This window comes from Coturnix japonica, chromosome 2 (genome assembly GCF_001577835.2).
Source record: "Coturnix japonica isolate 7356 chromosome 2, Coturnix japonica 2.1, whole genome shotgun sequence".
NCBI classification, from domain to species: domain Eukaryota; kingdom Metazoa; phylum Chordata; class Aves; order Galliformes; family Phasianidae; genus Coturnix; species Coturnix japonica.
Genome location: NC_029517.1, coordinates 115,839,541 through 115,865,429, shown reverse-complemented (window position 1 = coordinate 115,865,429; position 25,889 = coordinate 115,839,541). Strand labels below are relative to the sequence as shown.

At 35.9% G+C, this 25,889-nt stretch overlaps 1 protein-coding gene across 6 annotated transcripts in view; it reads right to left on the bottom strand.

Moving 5' to 3' along the window:
• Positions 1 to 25,889, bottom strand: part of VPS13B (vacuolar protein sorting 13 homolog B) — a 391,004-nt gene that overhangs the window by 326,989 nt on the left and 38,126 nt on the right. For all 6 annotated transcript variants that reach the window (XM_015856029.2, XM_015856025.2, XM_015856028.2 and 3 more), the window contains exons 8-16: positions 17,114 to 17,382; positions 14,580 to 14,675; positions 14,152 to 14,274; positions 12,016 to 12,153; positions 10,964 to 11,051; positions 5,143 to 5,334; positions 4,378 to 4,547; positions 2,483 to 2,677; positions 953 to 1,077 (exon numbers count right to left, since the gene is read on the bottom strand). In XM_015856029.2, coding sequence (XP_015711515.1) covers positions 953 to 1,077; positions 2,483 to 2,677; positions 4,378 to 4,547; positions 5,143 to 5,334; positions 10,964 to 11,051; positions 12,016 to 12,153; positions 14,152 to 14,274; positions 14,580 to 14,675; positions 17,114 to 17,382 — 1,396 coding nt within the window. The remainder of the gene's footprint in view (positions 1 to 952; positions 1,078 to 2,482; positions 2,678 to 4,377; positions 4,548 to 5,142; positions 5,335 to 10,963; positions 11,052 to 12,015; positions 12,154 to 14,151; positions 14,275 to 14,579; positions 14,676 to 17,113; positions 17,383 to 25,889) is intronic.

The window sequence follows — 25,889 nt, the reverse complement described above, 5'->3', positions numbered from 1 at the left end:
CAATTACAATATACTGAATAAATCTAAATTTGTGGTTAAATGGTAGCGTATTTCCACCATTAAGTATCACAGACCTGAGCTCAATATTAAATGTCAGGTTATGTTAGGAAAGGCTGTCAATCCTAACAGAGTCCTAATGTACTCTAATTAGTAAGTGTTGATTATTTGTTATCCTGTTGTTGTTGTTTGGTTTTTTTTAAGCAATATATCACAACAAAACAGCAGTTCATTTGAAATGCTTAGCATTGTTACGGACTGCTGATGGAAAATATTAGAAAGTCAATTAAGCTGCTACCACCTGGTGGTGTTCAGATTATGCTAAAAATGTCTTTTATTTAAGATGTTACCACAGCTTGTAAGAGAAAACCTACCGTATCCTGTATGTAGAACTAAGAATGAATCCGGTACCTTATTTTTCCCCCTTTCAAATAACCTAATGAACCTTCACAAATAACAAATTAACTACAGAACACAATCTATGAAGTCAAAATATTTGACACGTTATCGTGTTTACTTGTTATTATATGCAGAATTCCTTGCAAGGATTTAATCATTAAAAAACATACTAGAGGCTTAGAAAACTTAGTCCAATGAATAGCCAAAATGTATTTATAAAACTATTTTCAAGAAAATGCAAATCTTAAAAAAATATATTATACATTGACATTCACGATCATAAGTTCATTTACTACAGAGCTTGCATAGCATCTTCTTTCATCCAATCAAACAAGGATCTGAAATTCTGATACATATCCTTACAAAGAGATCTATTAACAATAACAGACTTCACAGTAGAATATGACAGACAGAAGAGACAAAGACTTTAAGGAAATATACATAGAGCCTCTAATATATATATATATATGTGTATGTATGAAGCTTGGCATTTTTAAACTATTCATTACAAACATGAGTATGTTACTTAAATACACTGTACATCCTTCATGCTCACCAATATTTGGGAAACTTGATCAGTTTGCCATAAAGAGCAGTACTGAACGAGGGAATAACAGGAACAGGGAAGCTGTACAGTCCTCTACCGTCCAAAGAGGTCAGTGCTGCTTGAAAGCCAAATACCTGAAAACAAATACAGCTGGTCATACTGTATATCATTATGATTAGATCATTTTCAGATTACTTCAATATACTCTTTTCAATATAATTTTTTTGCAATTCATGATTCTATGAATATTTTATATTATAATTACGTGCATTGCATTGATTCTATGAATATTTTATATTATAATTACGTGCATTGCAAAAAAAAATAGTTTTTACATATTTCCTTTTTGCCAAAGCATAAGAATTATTCATAAAACAGTTAAAATACATTATTCTGTACCTTTTAAATCTGCCAACTGCACATTGACTTTGACTCAAACTTCATTTTTCCTAATTGTAACATTAGCTTGAAAAGTGGTATTTAAGGAAACGAGATGATGCATTCAAAGTTTTTCTCTTGAGGAGACAACCTATAAGTTTCATCTCCATTACACTCTATGATTTTCCCCTGTTCTGTATGGAAAATGGGCAGTTGTAACTTTCAGAATTATACTCTTCCTCTTGAAAAAGCTGATCAAACAGCTGCTAAAACTCTTGAACAGAAAAAGTCCTCCAACAAAAACCAAACAGATGACTTGCATATTGCTGTCCCAATCACTTCATATGTGACAGGAGAAAACATATCAGACAGAAAACTGAAACCTTATCATGCAATTTTGGGACGGTGTTTTTCATGCAGGCAGTAAGAATTTCAAATGAATGGATAACTGGAAATTTTAGCAATCAATAATAAATATTAAGATTTTAGTAGCATTCAAAAGTCTTTCAGATTGCCTGAGAGGAAAGTTCATCCTAAAAGTATGCAAGATTACCTTAAAACTTGTTCTGAGATTTCAGCTTTCAATTGCATTAAAATCTGAGCAGATGGCAACTGAATAATTTCACAACTTCTTAGATTTCACTCAGCCTACCAATAAGAACTTTTATAATGGATCTTTAATTGAGAACATTTGAAGTGTTTTCCTCTTATAATGAAAATATCTGAAATTGTTTGGCAAGAGTCTTTGCATACCTCATTGTGAAGATTTTGCTGTAATAATACAGTGAAAAGGCAATGCTTCTTCCTAATAATGTAACAGCAAGTTGCTACTTGTAATTAAGTGTAATCTACACACTCTGCAACTGTTATCTTTAAATAAAGGAAATGTTTCCTCAAATTATTTTAACTCAATACCACCGCAAGAACCTTGGAATTAGTTTGCAGTGTTGCTTCAGATGAAGTTCTGTGTTCATGCTACAGAACATTTGGCTCCACTCAGAAGTAGTGATCCCAAATAATGTTCTGCAAAATGCATTTATTTGGCACATCCAGAAAACACTCTCCCTGGAAACTTAATGTTACCGTGAGGGATTATCTACACTTATTTTAACCTTTTTTCAGCATCCTGCAATAAGGAACAGAGCTCAAGACTTCTTTTACCTTCAGATAGCAGTGTGAATAGCAGTAATGAAGAAGGTTATCGGACGGCTGGCTGAGGCTGCTGACCGTATTTACCAGTTGCTCGGCATACATTGGTACAGAGTGTTCCAGGTTGATTTTATCCACCAATATTCTGATAGAGGGTAAAGGCCGCAGGGGCTGGAAGCTTGTAGCATTCAGCAATCCACTGAAGTTCTATGGGGGGGGAAGAAACATGCAACTATTATGCTTGCATTGTATTGTTTACACACTCTTAACATCTCTTTCTCTCAAACCAGACATACACAAAAGAAACGTATCTGCATGTAATAAGATGTACTGATTACCACAGCCTTACAGGTTGATATAAAAATAATTCTGTTAATCAAATCATGTTGAATACTGATTACTGAATGCTTAGCATAGCAAAACTCTCCACAACTCCCATTGCTGTAATTGGAACAAAAGATACTGACAACTGCTGTAAAATACATCCCACTGGAAAAAATAAATTAATTAAAAATAATAATAATAAAGATGAAAAAAAACAAAAAAACATTACCCACAAGTACAAAGAATATGTAGTTAGGAGTCACTTGTGAAAAAACTCATTGGAACTATTCAGTATCAGACAAGAATTCCTAGAAATTGAACTCAATTGAGAATACATTTTTTTCTCTTCTAGTCATTTCTTATTAATAAAATACATTCTCATTTCTGCAGTAGGAGATAAACATAACTAAATCTTCACTACAAAACATTGCTTTGTCCCTACTATATGCCAATGTTTTGCACAAGGAATGGAAGTCCTGTGGGAATAAAAATAGTATGGGATTCTTTTCCTGAAATTATGCTACATGTCCCCAAAAGATAAAAACAAATCCCCACTGTTAGCTAACAGAATTTCTGGCTCGTTCTGAGCTAATTACTTCACAAAAATTTTAATTTTTTTTTTTTTTCTTGTGAGAATGTTTTCTTACTGTTGTTGCTTTAGTACACTTATGTGCTTTAAAGTAGTTCAGTGGGAAGGGACTTTCCAAGATCATGCAGTCCAACTTCCTGACCATGTCAGGGTCATTTCTTAAATTTTATTTATTATTAAGTTTCGTTCTCCCTGCAGTTGGTTCATTCTCAACATTTCCAAGTACCACAGACCACTCTGATCAACACTGCATGCAGATCAGTTCCCCTGAAAATCTTGAACATTTAAGACAAAGGAGGAATCATTAAGGTTCAGGAGAAAAAAAACTGATTCACTACTAAGTAATCAGATCAAACACAGTATGAGCTACAGCAGTTGCATGTCCAAGAACTGCCAAAGTTTTGCTAATATCAGGGCTGGGACTAGAATAAACGGAGCTGCCTGATAGGCCTCTACTGAGTATATGTGTTCAAACATTTCCAGTATGACTGAGTATGGGAAGACCTTCAAAATGGCAACAAGTTTGCTTTTGATCCAAAGGTTTCTCTAAAAAACATCAAGTCACAGCTATTTCTTTTCATGTGTGTTTAATGACTAACACGAACCCAAACCATTCTATGATTTAAAATCTTTTTCCTCCAAATCTTATTTTCGTATCAGTACATACCTTCAGTTTTAAAAATTCTAGCTAGTTAATGCATGCTCTGCTGACCTTAGTTATCTGCATGGAAAGTTCATGCACACCAAACTCATTTGGGAATCAGTAATGCATGTGGCACAAAGCATAATAGTCCAATAAGAAAATTCAGTTCCACCCTAGGTATAGTTTCAATTTTCAGTATTTCCCATGAAAACAAATGAAAAGCAGAGGTGTAACCAGGCCTGTATTAAGGTACTACGTGTTCAACAGGCTTCATATATTTTAGCTTTAATCATTTCTAAGGAATAATATGCACTAATACGAAGACGCAAGTAAGCATTGCTGCATACATACCTTCTCACCCATGATGACAGGCATCAAGTGGTCCAGTAAATTGAATTCTGCCACAGGGATTATAACTGTGCATTTAAGAATGGTGAACGTTGTAAGCCGAGTGGGAATGTATTCTTCCAATGATGCTACTTCTTCTGAGGTTGGTATAGTTCTGTTTCCATCTACAACATCTAAAATAAACCAAGAGTACATAAATTTGAATAAAATATATAAAAGAAAACAGCGGCTTTTTCAGAAACAGTTAGTAGAAAGCAGATTTCTTTCCTCCTTCACATTTAATACACTTAATCTTTTTTTTAATTTTAATCATATATCAAAATAAAAAACCCAAGTTTTAGATGTGAGAAATCCGTAAAGCGCTTTTAGTTTTAGACAAGAAAATCAATCTGTTTTTCAACAACTTATTACCATTCACTTTTTGTCCAGTTTAACTGTTATTTGAAATGAGTAAATGTCAACAGGCATTATTTCTCCTTTAAGATCACAAAGAGAACTTCAAGTTGTCAGTGAAATAAGCTCCTTACCCAACAAGAAACTAATCATTGAACCAAATGGTTTCTGATTATCTGAAGGTCAAAACACCTGGAATTATCGTAAGAGCTAGCACTGATGGGGACATATCAATGTTTCACTTTTACTTTAAATTTTTCTTCTTTGGAATGGTAATATTCCCTGGCAGATTTTAACTACTTGGAATTTGCAGCTTCAGAATCACTGAAGTTCTGGTTTAATTCTGTATATTTTGTAAAGGAAATGGGCACAAACCTGGCTTAGTTCTGCAATACGGCTCATATTCATGTTCTAGAGCACAAACTATCATTTTCATTATCCGGTGCACTGCACTGCTATCCAGTCGAAGATTGAGTGGCCCCACAATGAGGCTTTTTGTAGACATTTCCTGAACATTTCCAAGCTCTTCATTCTTTACTGAAGAAGGATCTTGCTGATTCCCAGAAACTACAAGAAATTTTACAAATAGCAACAAGTTAAACCAAACAACAGGACATAAAATTGTTGTCAGTCACTTTTGTAAAAAATACAGCAATCAAAGATTTACAAGAAGAATACAGCACAAGTTGAATCCATGAATATACTATGAGAGTTTTAATGTATTTGGACAGGAATAACTCTTGTTTAATGTTTAGTAAACAGGGCAAGACTCTGACTCACCACCATGCACAGCCTAACCCAGTCAGCGAGGGACTTTTTAACTATCTTTGTAACTCTCAAGTTTTTGATTCTTTAACAACAGCCAAACTTCTGCAGAACTTTAAACGAGGATGCTAAAACAGCTTTGCTTTTCAACACCTTCTAAATCAGATTGACAATTGAAGATAAGCCCTCACTTCCATTCAATGATGAGGTAAACCAGGGGCAGTGAGAAAACTTCTTTAATCACTGTGTCTCAAACAACTTTTCAAGGACTACCACAGGAATAAAAGGATTAAGTCTCTGTATCCAAAAGATCAATAAACTTGTGTTCATAATGTACTGTGCCAATTGAAGTATAACAATCATTATCTCCTAATGAGGTACAGGCATTCAGTGTATACTAGTCACCCACAAGCTATAAAACAGTATGCCTACATTTCTCTAAAGATACTTATGGAAAACACTTCAGTTAAAGACATTTCAGACACTTAAATATTCATCTTACATACATATGGCTTATAAAAAAAAAAAAAAATCTTCACAGCAGTAACACTTAGTTCACAAACTTTCATTTTCCCCCCTCAGTAACTCATTATTTTGACAATGCCTTCATTCTTTTGGTACAAGCACAGAACATTACATACCTCACAAACCAGTATGCAAAAATCAACAGTCTGACAAAATAAGAATCAAGATTAAATAGATTAAATAGAAAAAAATGTTATAGCATTGAAGATGACAGCTTAATTCATTCACTGAATCTGGATAGTGCCTACTTTTGAGATAGCACAGTTTTTCATAACCCTATGGTCAGAGCTCTGACAAATAGGAAATAAACACACAAGGCAGTCATTGCAGTTCTTTTCAAGATGGTTTTCACAGTTTCACACTTGCACAAGTAGAAACCCATCCATTTGACAAACTCTCCTTGCACTCTTTCAATGAGGATAAGCCACAGAAACCAAAGGCTATGTACATGCCACACCTACTTTTCCGCACCTACTTTTCCCATTAAGTCTTTTATCATTAGTATTTTCAAGTAATTACCAAACTCTTAACCTTCCCTCACCCAATCCAAATCTTGTACACCAACTCACTCTGCAACTTAGATCCCATCCCTACTGCTTTCCACCTGGATGCAAATAAACTTGATTTCCTTGAATTAATCTAAGGAATTCCTGACTTTCAGTTACATTATGAAACAATACACACTTGTAAGAGAACTACAACACAAAACCTGGAAAATCACTGCGTCTCCAAATTCTAGTTCTGCCAGCTTCCTCACCAAGATAATCTGCCTGCACTAACATGAAGGGCAAGACAAGAACAGCTGGTCAGACTGGGCAGCAAGAACTGCAGCTGCTGCAGACAGCTGACCTACCATTATGTCAAGGAGGATTGGTGAACTTGACGCCAACGTGGAATAGCAAGGATTCACAGTGGAATAGCAGGGCACAGTGCACTTCACAACATTAAGGCAAATCTTATTTTTCTTTAAGAAAGAATGTTTTTTTTCTGGTTTCCTGAGAATAACTTAATCTTCTATCAGCTATAGGAAACCAGTCCCTCTTCTGGGTGAAGAGAGCTCAGCAGAAGAGGAAGGGAGGTTGCTTTGAATGTTCTTTTTCCCCTTGCGCTTAAATCATTTGCTAACAAAAGTGCTTCTAAGCACTGGCAAGAAAGGCTGCCCAGTAAACTGAGACTATGTCTAATATGCCACAGAGTTGGCCTAATGGTCTGCAGGCATCCCCAGGCCTGGCTACTGTGGGAATATTAGCTTTGTCCCTAAAAAGCCTAATAGAAGTGAATAGTGAAAGCACTTAGTCCAGAAATGTCCAACCCCTGGCCTGCAGGCCACATGCTGCCCAGCCCAGCCCATCCTGCAGCCACCCCCTGCCCTGTGCCATCAGGGTGGCAGATCTATCCCACTGAACAGCCCAGCCCCAGGCCCGCACCCATCATTCAGCTACAACCAAACATTGCTGTGTGATGAGCAGTCTGGGCTGAAACCAGGGCTCAAGGACAGTGCAGTGTGGTGCTGACTCAAGTTACAGCAAAGAATTTAATCTATTTTGATGCAATGGTTAAACACAGTTCTGTGAACAGAGAAATATATGCAGCCCTAATTTCCTTCCCGATTAAGGAATTTGAAAACACGTTTCAAGATTACCAAAAAAATGATCCTTTTTAATTTGTATATATGTAATTCTATTTTCAGAAGACATTAATAGATAACTTCCAAATTTTCGAATAGAACACATGGAGTCACAATCAAATATTCAACTCAAATAGAAATCCGATCATGTCTCTTTACCAGACATAAGACTTATCTTACCAGGGAAATATATCCCTTGCTTCACAATCACACCTTTTTCCTGTCATTATATAAGGTGTACACATAATTGTGAGCAACTGTTGTCAAGAATGAAGCATAGGAAGAATAAAATTCCATCAAAAATCTGAAGAATGCCTTCAGAACTCACAAAGAAACACAACCATTTCCATCAAACCAGCCAGCGATACATTAATTTCTTAAAAACAAGGTCAAAGATACCACTTGATTTGTGTTTTTGTTGCCCTCATTATTTAAATAAAAAATATTAAAGATTAAAATAAGTTTTGTTACTTGCTTGGTAAGGTAGAAGGCGGTGTGTTTCACGATTCAGCAGTGGTAACAGTGATCACGTCTGCTGGTGTAGATTTGTTTTGTTGTTTTTTTTAATTAAAAAAAAGTGCAGCATAAAGGTACTTGTTCATTGCTAGTGAAAATGCACAGCTAATGGTGGTGACTACGGTGAAAAACAGCATTGTGTTATTGGTTGTTTTTTCCATGGACATAAGGCACTACTTTTGGTGCAATCTACATAGATATGGCCCAAGAAAACTCCTTTTCACTCAGTACAGCCCAAGGAAGCCTAAAGGCTGCACATGCATGACTTTGCCTCTATATTTCTGAAGGAGGATGTGGACAGAATGTACCTACCATACAAAAACTATTCAACCCTGCAGATGGAAATACTGTGGAATGCAAAATTGTTCAAAAGCAACTAAAAATAAACCTTGAAACTAATACATAGAACCTATTTAATGAACAATGGAAAGGACTTTTTCTAAAAAGTCAACATGCAGTCTGTTATCAGGGTACGCTTTACTTAACAAGCAACTAACACATTTTTGTCAGCACTTCTCCTGATTCTATCCTGGGTTCAGTTCAGACAAACACTATGAGGAAGTGCAAAAAAAATCACAATCTCAGAAAAAATATCACAGCCAAAAGCCTCTAGAAGGCTTAATAATGGCTTAATAACAGTCCACTTTTTCATTGTGAAGAAAAACAAACTCACTTGAACATATTTCAGGTATAAGGATAATATACTGAAGTGACAATATTTATATTAACAAGTTTGTGAAAAAATTACGCTTCATTACGTATTTAAATTCTATAGAACTCAGTGCTTACAGGTTACTTTTTAAACTGTACAGATGCATAAAGGAAAACCAGGTTACTGATCACTGAGTACCCAGCCATTCACAAAACCTTTACCTAATTCTGCCTAACAAAAGCTTCAGAGAGTGCTGCAAAATAAACATGTCATCAAAATAGACAGATATATATTATAAACAAAACAACTTCAAAATTACACTTCATCAGATCTGCTGGTCATGTGGCCATTTATCAGTGCAACACACCTCACAACATTTCAAGGAATTCACTGTGTTGCATTACAATGCAAAGCAAAAAATATAATAAAATACAAAACAGAAAAAGAAAGTAGAATTCTCGAAAAAAAAGAAAAAACTTCTGTGCATGACTCACTATCTTGTTTTTATTCAAAATACTAGCAGTGATTAATGCATTTCTTTAAGTGACAGATGAAACTCCTGAGGTTAATGTTATCCAGGAGGTACTTGTGGTTTAATCAGTAATCGTATGCTTCAGAAAAGGTTAAAGGGGCAAAGAAGGTGTCAAACCAAAATTGCCTTTGTTAGATAAAAATCTTACAATCACAGTAACTACCTCCTATAATTTAAACTGTGTTAGCTTTTTTTATAATTATTTTTTATTTATTTTTAGGGAAAGGTAGTGAGCACTGATTGCAATTAAAACATTGTAAGTGTCAAAACAAGGGAGTAAAATACATATAAAGATTAAATACCACATATTAACCATAGAAATCTCACATTTTTATCAGAAAACTGAAATAATTACACATCTGTTTTAAATATATTTTAATCTTATTTGTTCATATTCTACTAACTACATTCATGACTTTTAACATAGAAAATTACCTAGAAAACAACACAAAATGCAATGTCTACTTTTCACAAAAAATAATCTATTTTAAAGTGTATGGTTTAAAATTCTTGGTTCTAGAAAAACAATCATGCATTTGAAATTAACTACACTGTTCTCTTGTGCACTCAGGTAGTTGAATTATAGGAGTAATACTGAACCAAATGCACACTGAAAAGCTTAATACAAAGTCATTACATTTTGTTAGGTGTTTTCCTTGTGACAGGCACAAAAAATAGAAGTAAAGATCCTGAGAAAGAAAACTGAAAGAAACAGAAGAGAAACTGAAGAGAGGAAAATAGCAGGACCTTGAGCTAAAAAAATGAGTATTTCAAATTGAGCAATTTCTGAAAAGGGTTAGTCAACAATAGATACACTGACAATAATCACACTGCAATTAATTATAAGAATGAATGTATAGTAAGTATTTAGAGTGAATTTTGATGCAGTAACTACTTTTTCCAGGGTTGATTTTTTTTTAACACTCAAAGTAGACATACTTGATCAAATCTACTCTGCCTCAGAATTAGAAGAGAACTGATGGGAATCTAAAAAACAACCTAGAATTAGCTAATACCTTTAGATTAGCATTCACTCACAAAATCATTGAGATGTATATTTTTAAAGATTAATTCCCCACCATCTTTTCTGCAACCACATAAGTCACCTTCACATATACTTTCAGTTGAGTTATTCTGAAGGTATAATACTGTCATCCTTGTATTTTCTTCAAAGGAGAAAATGAGTCCTTATCTTCTACATCACATAGACTGTCAACACAGTTCCAAGATATCTCAAAACATTTGCTTTCCAAAGTCAATAACAACAGTAATTTTGAAAAAGAATATCATACTTTGTGAACCTCACCCCTGCTAAAAGAAAATTATTTTCAGTCTATCCACTGACTAAAAGTGGTATCATCTGAATAACTTATGCAGGAAATAAATAAATAAATAAATAAATAAATGAACACCAACAACAGAATGAACAACCAAACACACCAGTGCAGATGGAATCACTTTTAACTACAAACACGATGGTAAATCTAAGGTAAGTTCGAGGACAACTGGTCAAGGACCAGTTTGGTCTGAAGAGTCTTTGTTTCAATTATTTAACAGCGTAAACAAAGAAGAAAGGTACCTTTGCCACTGGTGCTTTCCATTGTGTACAAGTAATCCATGTAAAAAGCCCCAAACCTCTGCATTCCAGCTATCTCTGTGTACGTCTCCTACCAACAAAGCAAAGCAAACAAAGAAAATGTTGTATAAGGAAATAATCTTGAGATTACCAACTGATAGGCTGGTATGAGAGAGATATATTCGTGTTTGGATTTGAGCATCAACACACAGAAAGGCTTATCAAAACAAAGGACAGAGGTTATCCCAAAGAATTCACCTTTCTGGTAGGTGATATAACTTCTGTTTGAGGCCACACAAAGGCACATCCATAATTCCAGTGGACACGCTGACCAATTCATCAATAGCTTTTAGTTAATTAGTACCTTTAATGGAGTAAATATTCTTCACTTGACCCCTTGCATCCAACAAATCTGTCTAATTAACAACATTCAAAACTAAAGTTAATTTAATGATATTAGCTTTAAATAGGAATAGCTTAGCAAGACTTTATGCCACCACTAGGAATTCTGTATATATGTATACATATACACACACTGGTGAATATAACAAAAGTAAAACGTAAAAGAAATTAGATATATTCAAAACTGTAAGTGGCTTACTAGTACACAAACAACACAGGGCATCACAGCTGGAAGTGACCATCTTGATCAATGTATCCAGCTTTTAGTAGGTGAGAACAGTCAGATAATTAACTTTTAATGTACAACAGACAGACTAATAGTGACTGAAAAATTGCCTCTGCTAAGGTGGAATTAGCAAAACTTCCTCTAAGTAGAGGAACAGAGCACACACACAGACAAAAGAATTAATGCATCCTCAGCTCTGATTTCCAAGATAGTCTCAGCTTGAAGACCATGAACAAGCTATTCCTTCAGTGTAATGAAGTATACGCTAGGCCTTCAGCTAGGATTCTTTCACATACCTAATTTTCCCTGCAGTTGCTCTGTAGTTAGCTTTTTCCAAAATCTCTAACAATACAAAGATCTAAAAAAAATAACATTCATTGGCAAGCATTAGAAAATGTTCTTTGTAAGACAAAGTTAATTGTCTGACCTTATGATGAGCTGCATCCAATATAAATTCTGCACGAATACTATTATTTTCTGGACTTCTGTAATCAAACAGTGAATTGGTAAGATATGTCTTCCCTTTTGCACTTGTATTTTCTCCACAGCTAAAGAAGTAGGCCTCCTTTGTAAAGCAGTCGAGCATAATATAATAGAGCAAGGGAAGAAAAAGAAAAACAGAGTTAGTTGCAATCATGATTGTTTTAACACACAATGACACTAACTCCAGTCACATGCTTTATCACGAATGAAAATAAGATATCATTTTAAGTAAAGCTGAAGTTCCTGTCCACTCCCTCCCCATGAGCCTAAACTAATACTACACAACTAATAAAGCAGAACACATACCAGTTTTAAGAGAAAATAACTTTAGACCATTATTATTCTGAAATCTGCTCCACTGTCTTACCAATACACCATCTTGTCACTACCTACTCCACTTCTTTGACTGGCCAGTATCTTTCAGATGCTTCACTTAGTCTATTCTATTCATAACAATTAGTTATCTCAATTAAAAACCTGCCTTAACATTCTTCTTTCTTCATGGTGTCACACATTCTTTCTTCTCCATATCCCAAATCCTCTTTCCTAATCTTAAAAAACTTTATTACCAAGAGTTATTCCTTCAAAAAGGCAACCTATGTGATACTGATTTTTGTCAGCCATCCATTCTTAACCACATGTATCAAAGCTAGAGCCTGTATGAAAAGCAAGAAGTCCCAAGTGTAGCAAAAAATGGAAAAGGAACAATTGCCAAAAGTTCTTTATCAACTAATCTTCAGGATAGACATTCACTCCATGCAATCCAAAATTCAAGTAATGAACCTTAAACCAGATACGCCAGCTGGTGACTCAGTGGATCAGCTATCTGGCAATACAAGCTCATGCTGACAAATCTGCTCGAGTAGTCTTACTCCCCCTGTTTAACCAATATGAGGGGATAACCGGAAAAGAAGATAAGGGAGTCAACTCAAGGAGCCATCAGACTGAATGAAAGAATAATGTCCCTGGCACTGACAACAAGGGAAGGGTACAAAGAGTGTGAGAGTGACTCCTGAAGAATACAAGCAAAGAGCTACCAGTTCACTTGATACCTCTGAAAGCATCTTTTTGAGCACAGTGACCCAAACACTTTTCTACCCAACTTATCCCCCACTATCTAATCAATATCTCACTGTTCTGCCATAAAGTACTGCGTGACAAACTGTATTAAAAGGTCTTGATAAAATCGATGTACTCTGCATATCACTCCTAGTTTTTCCACAGGCATCTATCTACTCTGCCAAGTAAGCACAGTCCACTAACAGGAAATGAGTTTATCTCCAGCAATTTTTTCCACTATGCAAAGATATGTTTCATTTATTACAGTGCAGTCAGGAGCTGTTGTTTGTCTATATTGCACTTCTACCATAATTATGTTTTTGCACATTAGAACAAGTCTCCTGGCCTTAGAGAAAGCTGTTTTTGAAGCTCAACCAGGTTTAAGGATCTTATCTTGTTAGAACAGCATTCCACACAATCCTGCCAAAATCTGCTCTTCTGAAGCCAAGGGATACCATTCTACTATTTAACTTGCTCACTTTTCTCAGTTTTAAACTTCGGTCTCACATTTCCTGCAGGCAAAGTTGCCATCCATCCTCAAATCCCTAAACAGTTCTTCCTTATCTGTAACAATGCCAGCAGAGCATCTTACTCCAATTCACTCAACAACTGAAAAATGAGGCAATGTACTTTACTATTTTTGCTATTATCTCTATTACTTAGTGCACATCATTTCCACTACTTCTCCACTGAACTCCTACTGAATTGTGTACTTCCAAAAAAATTTTAACTGTGTTGCAATTGGCTATAAATGATCTAACATGCAAACATACATCATGTCTTGGGGGGGGAATGGGATTCTCAAAACAAAGTCTTATGCTCTGCAACCTCACATGCTTAGATTCTAGTCTTTTCAACCAAAGGAAAACACACTGACCTCTATATTGTAGAGACACATCCAAAAAACTTAAATGTCAATTGATAACACCAGCTTTTCCAATTCTTACCATCAAATACTTTAATAAAGCATAGCAGAACTGCTTTGTTCAGTAAGTCAACTAATACTTCACAATATACTCACTTCATCATTCCTGTTCATGTTCTCTTCAAAGTCTTTAATCCCCATAATTCCTTTAAGGCACATTGCTTGGCAGCCAACAAAACCTATTTGGCAATCAAAGAAAAGTTCACCTTTCATAAGGACCTAGTGAGGGAAAAAGTGTGATATTTTGAAGAATTCCTGTCCGCGACAAATAGAAAAAGAATAAAATGAATGGGTATATGTTTCACTTTCCTATCTTTAAAGTTCGAATGAACAGTAAGTTAAACAAATATGGTATAATTTCTCTAAAATTCTGATATCAGATTAATGCCTTCCTCTTTCATATATGATTATTACACAAACACGAGAACAGAGAATGAGTCACAAAGTAATTTCAAAATATTTTATGCCTTATAAACTATTTACTACATTATTTAGAATGAATAAAAAATTCAGTGGAATATTACCTCAATTGTGGTTCCTTCTTGTTCCCAGCATAAAACTTCTTTGGATTTTACTTTCTGAGGGCTATAATAACTACTTTCAGCTTGCATTTCAGTGAGCTATGAAACAATAAAATAAACACCAAATATAAGTCAATATTAGTATTAAACAGACAATGTTTAATCTTCATCACAGAACTGATGAAGACAAATTCAACTACAGCCAAAATTTATTAACAAGCAGGAAACAGGTGCAGTTCAACAGCTGTGACACATTATCCATATTAGAACTTCTCATATTCAACTTCTAGTTGAAGTATGTGGTAACAAAGTTTTACATCCACTAGATGGATGAAAACTACAACTACAAACTACAACCTCTGTAAACATAAACTATGCGAAAGATGAAATAGATACACAGCTACATCATTAATGTGGTTTCAAATCAGTTTGTAAATTGCTGCAAAAATCCATAAATATGAATTACTTAATCTTCCCAGCAAAAAATAAAAAATAAAAATTAAACAATGTTAACATTAAGGAAACGCTTTGAAGTGCAATCTTATTTATTATTTTTATGGCAATTCAGAGAAACATGCATTCATATTTCTTGAACGATTTGATATACACATTTAATATGTTAGTTCATATACACTCTGTTTCAAAAGCATATAATCTGGAGCTAAGGCAAAAGGAGAAGAGATAGAAAGCATTTAAGACAGTTTTGCACTTAAAGAAAATAAGCTGAGCATCTTAAATAGTTATAATTCCAATTTTTTATACTAGATATCCGCAAGCTCTCACTATAATAGTCAGGACTGGACACACGTGGTTGCTGTTTCAAAGTAAAATGTTGTAATCCAAATGTTCAAGAAAATTGGATTTTAAAAGTCACTAATCACCCCTTCAGCTGTGTGCAATTATTGTAGAGGAAAAGCAATTAATTGATTAAAAGAATTCAGACATTACAAGAATCATTTTCACTGTTATTAGAAAATGCAACATTTAATTTAGCATGATTTTTAGCTGAAATGATATCAACTGTTCAGAATGCTAATGCAGAAACTTGACCTTATTTTTTAACCAAAATATGAACCACAAATTAATTCCATACATTCTTTGGATGTAAGCAGAACAATGAATTCTGTTTTCCTCCTAAATGTCACCATATTAGTCTTATACTATACATTTAAAATTTATAGTTTAAGATGTTATATACTAAATGGTTTTTATCACTTCCTAATATAAAATGAACAATCTTGCCAAAGAAACCCTAGGAAAGTTAGCGGTTGGCAACCTTGCACATAGCAGGGGTGTTGAAACTAAATGATCATTGTGGTCCTTTTCAACCCAGGCCATTCTATGGTTCTATGAAAGCTTCATCCAGTGAATTCTGTTCAAGTAAAGTTATTATTATTTTAACAGGCTTTCTCACATGCGGAAAAGGTGCAGCAAATTAATAGTGCATGACAAAGCACAAAAGAAAGAACATCCTGAACCACGATAATGAGAATGTAAAGTTTTTCTACTGGTGTCCCAGAGATTTAATTAAAAGTCTCCGTACTTTCTTGATGGCTGAAACAGACTGACAAAAGAATTTAATGCTTGTTGATGCTTCATGCCTCTAAATTTTGCAATCAAGTTTGGCAAGAGACTGAAGTTATGGACATCCCCTATGGAATGCCCACAGCTCTCAAAATCATTTGTCTCATTCTCTATGCCAACTACTGAGATGCTAAATGCTCTGCTATGACACCAAGCAAAAACAGTTAAGAGAAAGGGAGACATGCAACCACAGAAACCACTGTCGCCGGCACAAATGGCAAGCCAAACAGGCAGAGGGAGAGAGAGGTGCTGTTGGTACTGAGGGCATAATCAGGCACTTTAACATTATATAAGGGTTACTGAAGTACTGCACTTCATCCAAACACCTCAAAGGCATAATAATGAACCTTAAATTCCTCTGCTCATATAAGCAGTATTATTTCCCATTTAAAAGAGTTCTGGCCTTTACTTTACACAATTCACTGTTAAAGCAAGAGTCACTTTCTACTACACTTGTACATCTAGAACAGTTTACATACACTTTGGCATGCTTTAGAAGTATTTCGTTAAATCAGAACCTTAAACTTTAATTTCTATCAGTTCATTTCAGCACTTTGTTCCAATGCTGACTATTCCCTTCTGCAAACTCAAGAACTTTTTTTTTTTTAATTCAAGGGGAAAAAACAACATTCTCAATTTAAATTCATATTTGCACACAAACTCCTTTAACACTAATTCTCATGCATTATCAAGTTAAAGCCCTTCCATAATAAATAAATACAAGCATTAGACAGGTAGAATACCACCATAAACTTTCACAAAAAGTCGTTTAAGACTTTCTTCATAAAGCATTCATCCAAGTGTATTAACAGGCTTCCCTTTCTCTTTAAGTGTTTCCACTTAAATTCTACTTCAAATAGCAAAACCACTTCCCACAGAAATTAACATGTTATTACGTGAAACTAACTTAGAACACAGCCTTTTTTCTTAAAATCCTAAACAAAAATCCTCACCTTAAAAGTCACTGTTGCTTTTGAACAGTAAAATCCAATCGAAATAATAGGATCCTTGAGAGACTGAGATTTCTGCTGACGCAGTGTCGTTCCATCATCAGTTCCACTAGATTCATTCTCCTCATCATCATAGCTCACAATAGCAGGAACAAAAGACCAGGCCCAAGAAACCCATCCTTGTTGCTGGTCATCGTCTTGATGCAGATAAGGATCTTGAGTAACATACTGTGTAGGATACTGCATTACTGAGCCTGTTTCATCTTCTGCACCTTTTAATACAAGAGCCAAGTTAAATTTCAAATCATCCATGCTGGATAGTTCACTTATTGTACTCAAAACTACAGCATGTGAAGTGTATCTAGCACAAGACTCCTCATATCATTCAGAAATATTTGGTGTATAGAATACACCCTTAGTAATTAAAAATTTCTACTTAAGCTTTCAAATATTTGTTTGCTTCATAAAGATTTTCGTCTTCAAAATATTCATAGAATCACAAAGTTGCACAGGACCTACAAGATCATCCAGTCCAACCATCCTCCCGTTACTGTAGCTACAACAAACCACTAAACCATATCTCATAGCTCCTCATCCAGACTCCTCTTGAACACTGCCAGGGACGGAGACTCCACCATCACCCTGGAGAGCCATTCCAGTGCCTGACCACTCTCTGAGAGGAAAAGTTCTTTCATATGTCTAATCTTCTGGTCCAACTTGCGGCCATTTTCTCGGGTCCTGTTTGTTTCCTGGGAGAAGAGGCCAAGCCCCTCCTCATCACAACCTCCCTTCAGGAAGGTTGTAGAGTATAATGAGGTCTCCCCTGAGCCTCCTCTTCTCCAGGCTAAACAGTCCCAGCTCCCTCAGCTGCTCATCATAAGACTTGAGCTCCAGACCCGTTAATTTTTGCAAAGACCCATTAAGGTCTTTATTACGGTACATTTGCAGCTACACCGGAAATTGTCTCAAAAGCATACAGTATTAAAGACTTCTACCGAGGGACCTTCTGAAGCTGTAAATTAAATGCTACTGAATACTGACATACCACTATCTTATAGATTTCAATTTAAAATGAAAATTTGAAAATGAATTAATTTGCAAAAGCTATAGCAAGGAAGATGTAGACACATCACAGCAACAAAAAATTAAGGCTGAAAACATCTTATGTTTCAAGTATTGTAAGATACAGATCTATCTAAATTTTGCAAAAAGCATACATCATCTGTAAACCAATGTCAAACACTGGGTTTCTGGGAAAAGGATAACATACAGAACAGAGGTCTTTTTCCAATGATTCCTGATCCAAACGTGCGCTGCACAAATAACTTAGCCTGGCCAGTTTCATCATCATTCTTATGGAAGTCTAGAATAGTATTAACTATTTCACAGTTCTACACACTGTGTATGATGCTGCACAGTTCCCCCAGAGAAACAGATATTGAGCATGCTGCCACTAAACGGACATAGGGATATTCAATTTCTATTTACTTATTTTCAAACTCAGAGGACCCACACTTAAGCTTCAGCTCTATTAGTCTTCACACTAGAATGAGGATGAACAATTATCCAAATTATGTAAACACTGACAGTACAGGAGAAAGTATAAAAAAATAAATCAGAATCCTCTGTACATGCTTGAATATACCTCATGATGGCAAAGCAAGCTTCCCTCCTAAAAAGAACTAGTATCAAGCATGGCTCAAGCCTAAGCTTAGCCTAAACAAAAGAAATGGTGGAATATGTGCCAAAAGAGAAAAAGGCTGGAAGTAGAGTATGTGGGCTATATATAGCAATTGGTCCACGTACTCCACATCAGCTCCACGCAGTCCTGTTAAGCCTTGACTTAAAGTACCTCTTGCTGCAGTGTGTACACACAAAAGACAATAGTAAAAAATACCAAATAAGAGTTTAATAGTTTTTAGTAATATTTTAGAAGTCATTAAGGCAGAACAGCAGATAAACTAAAATTATTATATGTATATACTGTAAGACAGAAGATGAAGATGCAGATAGACCTATCACAAACTTAAAATTGCCAGGCATGGGTGGTTCAGACAGTTCTTGCAGTGTCTCAAAGACAACTTTCTGATGCAAGTGGTGGTGGAATCGACAAGGGGAGGGGTGTTACAGGACCTTATTCTCACTAACACGGAAGAACTTGTTAAGGAAGTAAAGGTCAACAGCAGCTTGGGTTGTAGTGATCACAAGATGGTGGAGCGCAAGATCCTGAGAGGAAGAAGCAAAGCAATAAGTAGGATTGCTACCCTAGACTTTAGGAGACCCAACTTTGATCTCTTCTGGGACCTACTTGGAGCTATCCAGTGGGCTAAGGTGTTAGAAGGTAAGGGGGCCTGTGAGTGTGTGGACCCCTGTTCCACAGGGATCAGTGCTGGGTCTGGTCTTGTTCAACATTTTCATCAAGGATCTTGATGAGGGGATAGTGGCCACCCTCAACAAGTTTGCTGATGATACGAGGTTGGGAGGATTGGCTGACACGCCTGAAGGCTCTGCTGCCATTCAGTGAGACCTGGACAGGCTGAAGAGCTGAGCAATAAGAAACCAGAGGAGGTTTAACAAAAGCAAGTGTAGAGTCTTGCACCTAGGGAGGATAATTACATGCACCAGTACAGGTTGGAGGAGACCTGCTGGAAAGGAGCTGTGCAAAGAGGGACCTGGATGTCCTGGTGGACAACAGGTTGGCCATGAGCCAGCAGTGTGCCCTCATGGCCAAAAAGGCCAATGGCATTCTGGGGTGCATTAAAAAAAGTGTGTCCAGCAGGTCGAGGGAGGTGATCCTCTTCCTCTACTCTGCCCTGGTAAGGCCTCATCTGGAGTACTGTGTCCAGTTAGTCGAGATCACATAAGAACAATTCTGCTTCATAGTTTTATCTAAATTTGATATAAATTGACTGCATCTGTTTCCATGTTCAAATCAAATTTAATCTTCAGAAATTCACTACCCTTTCTTTTAAAGGGTTTGGTATACTTATCTCTGACTAAGTCTGGAAATAAATAGAAAGTCAGTCTCATGTTCTTTTTCTGCCTGCATTAGTTTTCAGTCAGGTGAGGTCCCTGATTCAACGCTGTCTACATAAATACATGTGGTGGAACTAAGAGGAGGGGGAAGGAATGCATCACCATCCCTTCTGGCAGTGCTATGAATTTTCATCTGGTTGAATCAACCATGAAAATGCACAAATCAAACTTAATAAGTAATTCAAGAACACAGCTGCAGACATTCATTCTTGTATTCTTAAATAACATTAAAATTCATTTCCTCATCCATATTCTACCTGCTATAAACTAAAGAAGCCACTGCAAACTCACAGCTATGATGACAATACCATTAATTATGAACACAGAACTTCTGGAATTAATAATGTAAGAAGAAAAAAAGAAGCTTGCAGGAAATTGAGTTATCTGGCTAGTAACAACAGCTTCAGTGCTGACTCAGAGAACGCAACAACCTTTAAAAACAATCCTGCTGTCCTTGCATCAGGAGCCGTCCTTAAGTCAAATACAGTAACATGTATGCTCTCAAGTAACAAACATTTTCTGTGCAACTTTACTTTACATACTACTGTATAAAAACGTGTAGAAACAACTAAAGTTGCTCCCAATGTGTTTATATAGCTTATTCAGTGGCTGCATTGTCAAGCTGAATTATTTTCAAGAGAAGATAATGGCCTGTACCACAGAAAGGCAATAAACTAACTCCCACAAAATCCATTTGTAATATTCACTATGTTAATAGCTGGAAAAGAAATAGTTACACTCGACAGTACATATTTAAAAGAAGTGGCTCATGATCTACTACACATATATTACACTAAGAAAGAAGTATGCAGAAAAACTTGCATGTAGCTGGAAGTGGTATTGACATCTGCAGGAACTAAAATCCTGCGTACTAAATTCTAGTCTGAAAGGTATCCCACATCTCCTTTTAAAAGTAAACTGTACCTAATCCCAGCATTTTTATAGTTGAAAATCTAATGCCATCATAGCTATACCACAGATATAGTACTAAAACATTCAGGCAAGGCACAATACTTTCATACTTTAAAGTGATACTACTTATTACACACAAGATAACCCACTGCAGAACTCCAAGTAGCCAGAAGTGATAATGGCAAGAGCCATCTCTTTAGAGAACACATTTGTTCAAGGCATTCATCTCCATCTACCAGACAAACTTTCCAACCTCTATTCTATGTCCAGCTGTCTTGTCTTACTCTAAAATGAAACAACGCTAGTGGGAAACTAATGGACAAGAGAACGTGGCAGAAGGGAGAGAAACAATCATCTTCTACATTTACTAAGAAAAGTACTTGGGGGTAACGAACAAGATAACTTAAGATTGATAATCAATTATACAGTAATATCAATCCCTTAAAGACTATCTCTATTCCAATAAAATTACAAGCAGAAGCATAAGAATTACTTAAGGATGAGCTACAAACTAGCAGTAGTAATTTTAAAACACCAGAACCAGGGCAAGAGGTAAGAGATAGCTTCACTGTAATGACAAGGGAGATAAAATAATTTGAAATATCACGGATGAAGTAACACAGGAAAAGGGCAAGAGCTTCTGGGTACAAATTACAGAACAATTAAGCTCGAAGTGTTACATAAGTGATGATATCCAACAGGAAGATGAAGATTCTAGTTGTCTGACAATGACAGACTGCAAAACATTTTCATTTCATATTCTTTTTTAAAATCATTCCTAAAAACAGCAGTACAAGACATCTGATATTTACACATTTATGCATAAGCCAAAATAAAAGGTCAATGTGCGACTCATGCCAATACATTTCAGAAATTTAACTGGATTTGTGGGTCTGCAGTCAAACAGGAATATGAATGTTTTTCAATAAAAGGACAAGAAAACATAAAAAAAAAATTAAAATGCACAGAGATCTAGTTCTCCACTGAAAACAATAATTTATTTCAGACAAACAAAGTTGGTCTCTCTGATTTACACTGTTTTATAATTATTTAATTTTCACTTTTCTTTGCTGCTCATTTTAACTGCAGCTCACATAAATGGTGTTGACATACGCAAGAAATTCTGTGTCTGAACACATATTCCAAATGAACAAAACCTCTTCTCCATACAACAAACTTGATACTCATCTTCGGCATATGGCTTTCAGGAACCAGTTGCAATATATCATTACAGATGCCTACAATGCAGTTATTCATCATTACACTGTCTGCTAAAACAGCTGCACAATGGAATGATCCCACAAGCCCTATTCCACAGGTGTTCATGTAGCATCTTTACAGCCTGTTAAAATATGAATTTCAAGTACACCTAGTTTCCTTGGCAGAATATGAAAGGGTATCAGCAAGGAAGACACCCTAATAATGGGGCTAGGCTGGAGGACAAAACAGACTGGGGTTCGCTGCACAGAATGCTCATCCCATATGCACAAGATGAAGAGCTGCAATAGCACAGGTTATACCTATGTCTTGCAAAGATAACGAGCACCTCCATCTCTTTAATACTCAAGAGGAGATGCACAAAAAGAGCAGAGATTCTATCAGTCAGCCAGCTCTCAACCCACCTCACTGTCCACATGTCTATCCCACACTTCCTCAGCTTTGTTATAAGGATATCGTGGGAGACGGTATCAAATACATTACTGAAATCAAGGTAGACTACATCTACCGCTCTTCCCTGATCCACGCAGGACATGACAACATCATAGAAGGCCACAAGATTGGTCGAGCACAACCTCCCCTTGGTGAATCCATGTTGACTACTCCTGATAACCTCCTTTTCTCCCAGAAAAGATGTACACAGGACAGAGCCAGGCTCTCTTCAGTGGTGTTAGGGCAAGAGACAACAGGCACAAAGTGGAGCATAAGAGGCTCTCTTGAATTCCCTGCTGTGTGGAGTCAGAGAACTGGCATGGGTTGCCAAGAGGCTGTGGAGTCTTCTCCTTGTAGATTTTCAGGCGCCTGGATGTGAATCTGGGCATCCTGTTCTAGGTATCTCTGCTTCAGTAGTGGTTGGACCAGTTGGCTCCAGAGACCCCTGCCAACTTCAGCTACTCTCCAATTCCTTTGTACAACAAGAGCCAGAATTCTCTGCCTTGTTTCTTTTTTCTACTTTTCAAATTTCTAAGCTTCAAATTTTATTTAAAATGTTGCAGTATTTCTGCTTTAGATCATCAACCTTGGCAATTTCATCCAATTAAATTTCAGTTTTCCGCTACACCCTGTCTTCTTATTCTTTTTCATTCCATAATTGTTTTCATTCCTATTTACACTAGCCCTTCTTTTCCCCTTACAAACCAAAAGCTTATTTTCAAGCCCCAGTCCCCATAACTATTACTGACATACTACTATTCACATCCTTCTTTTGTATGGATCTGCAGTGAAATACGTTTCCTCCTTTCTGCTATCAGTAAAATGACATTCAAGACCATAAGACAACCCTCAAATGATCAGAAGAAAATGTCCTGAGCTTGAACATGGTTCAGTACCCATGCAGCATTAACTGAATTAATCTACAGTATTAAAGCGAGTTTCCACATGTACTCCTGACCCATTATTATCAATGTATTTCAAATGCTTTCAGCGCAAAAGAATTTGAGCAGATTTTCCTTAGAAACAGCACAATATACATGCATAACACAGGCTACCTCTGCTGGCACATTTCAAGGTCCTGTTCTAATGTTTGGGTATACAAGAACACTTCAAACGAACTGCTGCTGGAATGCTCTTAAAAATGGGTCGTTGATTAATTCAGTTGACAACAACATACAAAGTTCTATTCAAAAGACTAAGTTTTAGTGACAAGTGGGCCTGATAAATTCTTTAAACTGAAAAAGATAAAAACTGTTTACTGATCAATAGTGGGTTAAACTACTTAATGAATCTTCAAAAGCCTTTCAAAGGCTTACAGAAATATACCTTATAAAGTAGGTCTGGACATTATTAAACTGTAAAGAATTTAGGCACAATTCCTGTGGAATTAGTCTTGGACTTCACCAAGCAGTGCTCTTGGAAAAAAACATGGTTAATACAGCTAAGAAGATAATACATGTCATTTATTATTTGTCTTGATTACATATTTTTTCTCCTTAAAAAAGTAGCATATTCAAAGTTTCCTCAGAAAAGTTCAAATCTGTGGTTGGAAATTTGGACAAGAAAAGCATCACGAAATTCTAAGTAGTATTTCCTTCCCGATCAGAGACAGAACACAAAGTCAGGAAAAAAAAATAGGTACCTCACAAATTGATGGTATGAATAACCTGGTAATATCTATTTGGCATTCTTGTTTAACTGCACTAAATTAGAGGGGAAAAAACCACAAACATTAGGTATCTAAAAGTTTTGCTTGTATGTGTACACACTACTATGCACGTGTTTGTGCATGTATGCCTACATAGATATACTGAACATATACAGCAAACAAGCATAACTGGCGTAAAGGAAAAGAGTTGGTAATGGCTTTAGGGTATAGGCCGCAAAACAGTTTGCAGTGAAGATAGAAATGTAAAACGGTTTCTGCAGCTCTGGCCTGGCTACATACAACAATTGCCATCTTTTTATGTTCTGAAGTAGATCATTGTGTCAAAAGCATATGATCACATAATTAAGTTCAATGACAATGTTTCAGCATAGCACAGTCGAGCAAAGATTGCATAGGAAATTACAGATTTGCTCCTTGGTATGTCTTGTCATCACAACCTTATTATAATTTCTTACTGTTCTGACTGCAACTGTGTACATCAGTGTGAAATAGCATATTACATCTTTTTAAAGTGACTGTTTAATGAAAAACTAAGAAAACATATTCATCATTGTTCAAAAAAAATAAAAAATAAAAAAAAAAAAAGAAAGAAAAAAGAAATAGCCAAAGATCTACAGACAGCAATTACAAGTTAACCTTCCAGAGGGCATTCATTACAAAGGATGACAACAAGAGACATTTTGACAAAGAGTTTACTCATCTAAAAATGTTAAAATCCGTTCCAGATGCAGAAAAGCTTATATGTTTTCAGGCAGATGCCTTTTCCTTTAATCTCAATCCTTCCCTAAGCTATATTTCTGTTTCACCATCATACCCTAAACAGGAAAGAAATAAGAAAACCTCTTTATCTCTCTATCTCTCTCCTATTCACAGACATCCCCTTCCATATGTATCTGTTCATCTTAGTCATCACATTACTCAGCACCCTCTGTCTCCAGTACTTGGATCTTTTCATCTGAAAGTTGCTGCCTACCAGTCCCTGCTGTCCTCATATTGATCCACAGGACTTCTTTATTCCCTTCCTTATATTCAAATGGTCCTACTCATATATTTAACTCCAGGAATCCAGATACCAAGTTCAAACAAGTCTAAATGCATCATAACTAGCTGTGGCCCAAAAGGCCAGATTTGCTTGAACTTCAATAGGAATGAATGAAAAATATCCAAAGTACAAAGAAAAACCTCTGCCTGAAAGCAAGAGCAACGCAACCCTACAGTTGCAGAAGTTTACCTTTTCCCCTGCCAACATCCAGTTAAAAAATTGCTTAAATACAAGGAGTTCTTACAATGCATGTTAGAGATTCTTTTAAAAACCAAATGCTGCTTAAAGGTCCAGGAGAAAATTAAGTCAGTATTTTCAGAATATTAATAATTAAGTACTTCTAATCATATGGTGCAACAAACTCCGTATTTCTTGTAAGGCAAACAGTTTATAGTACAGAAAACTATTTGATCTTTGAAGAAAATACAGGAGAACTATTTACAGACATCCTATTTATTTGCTCAATTCCA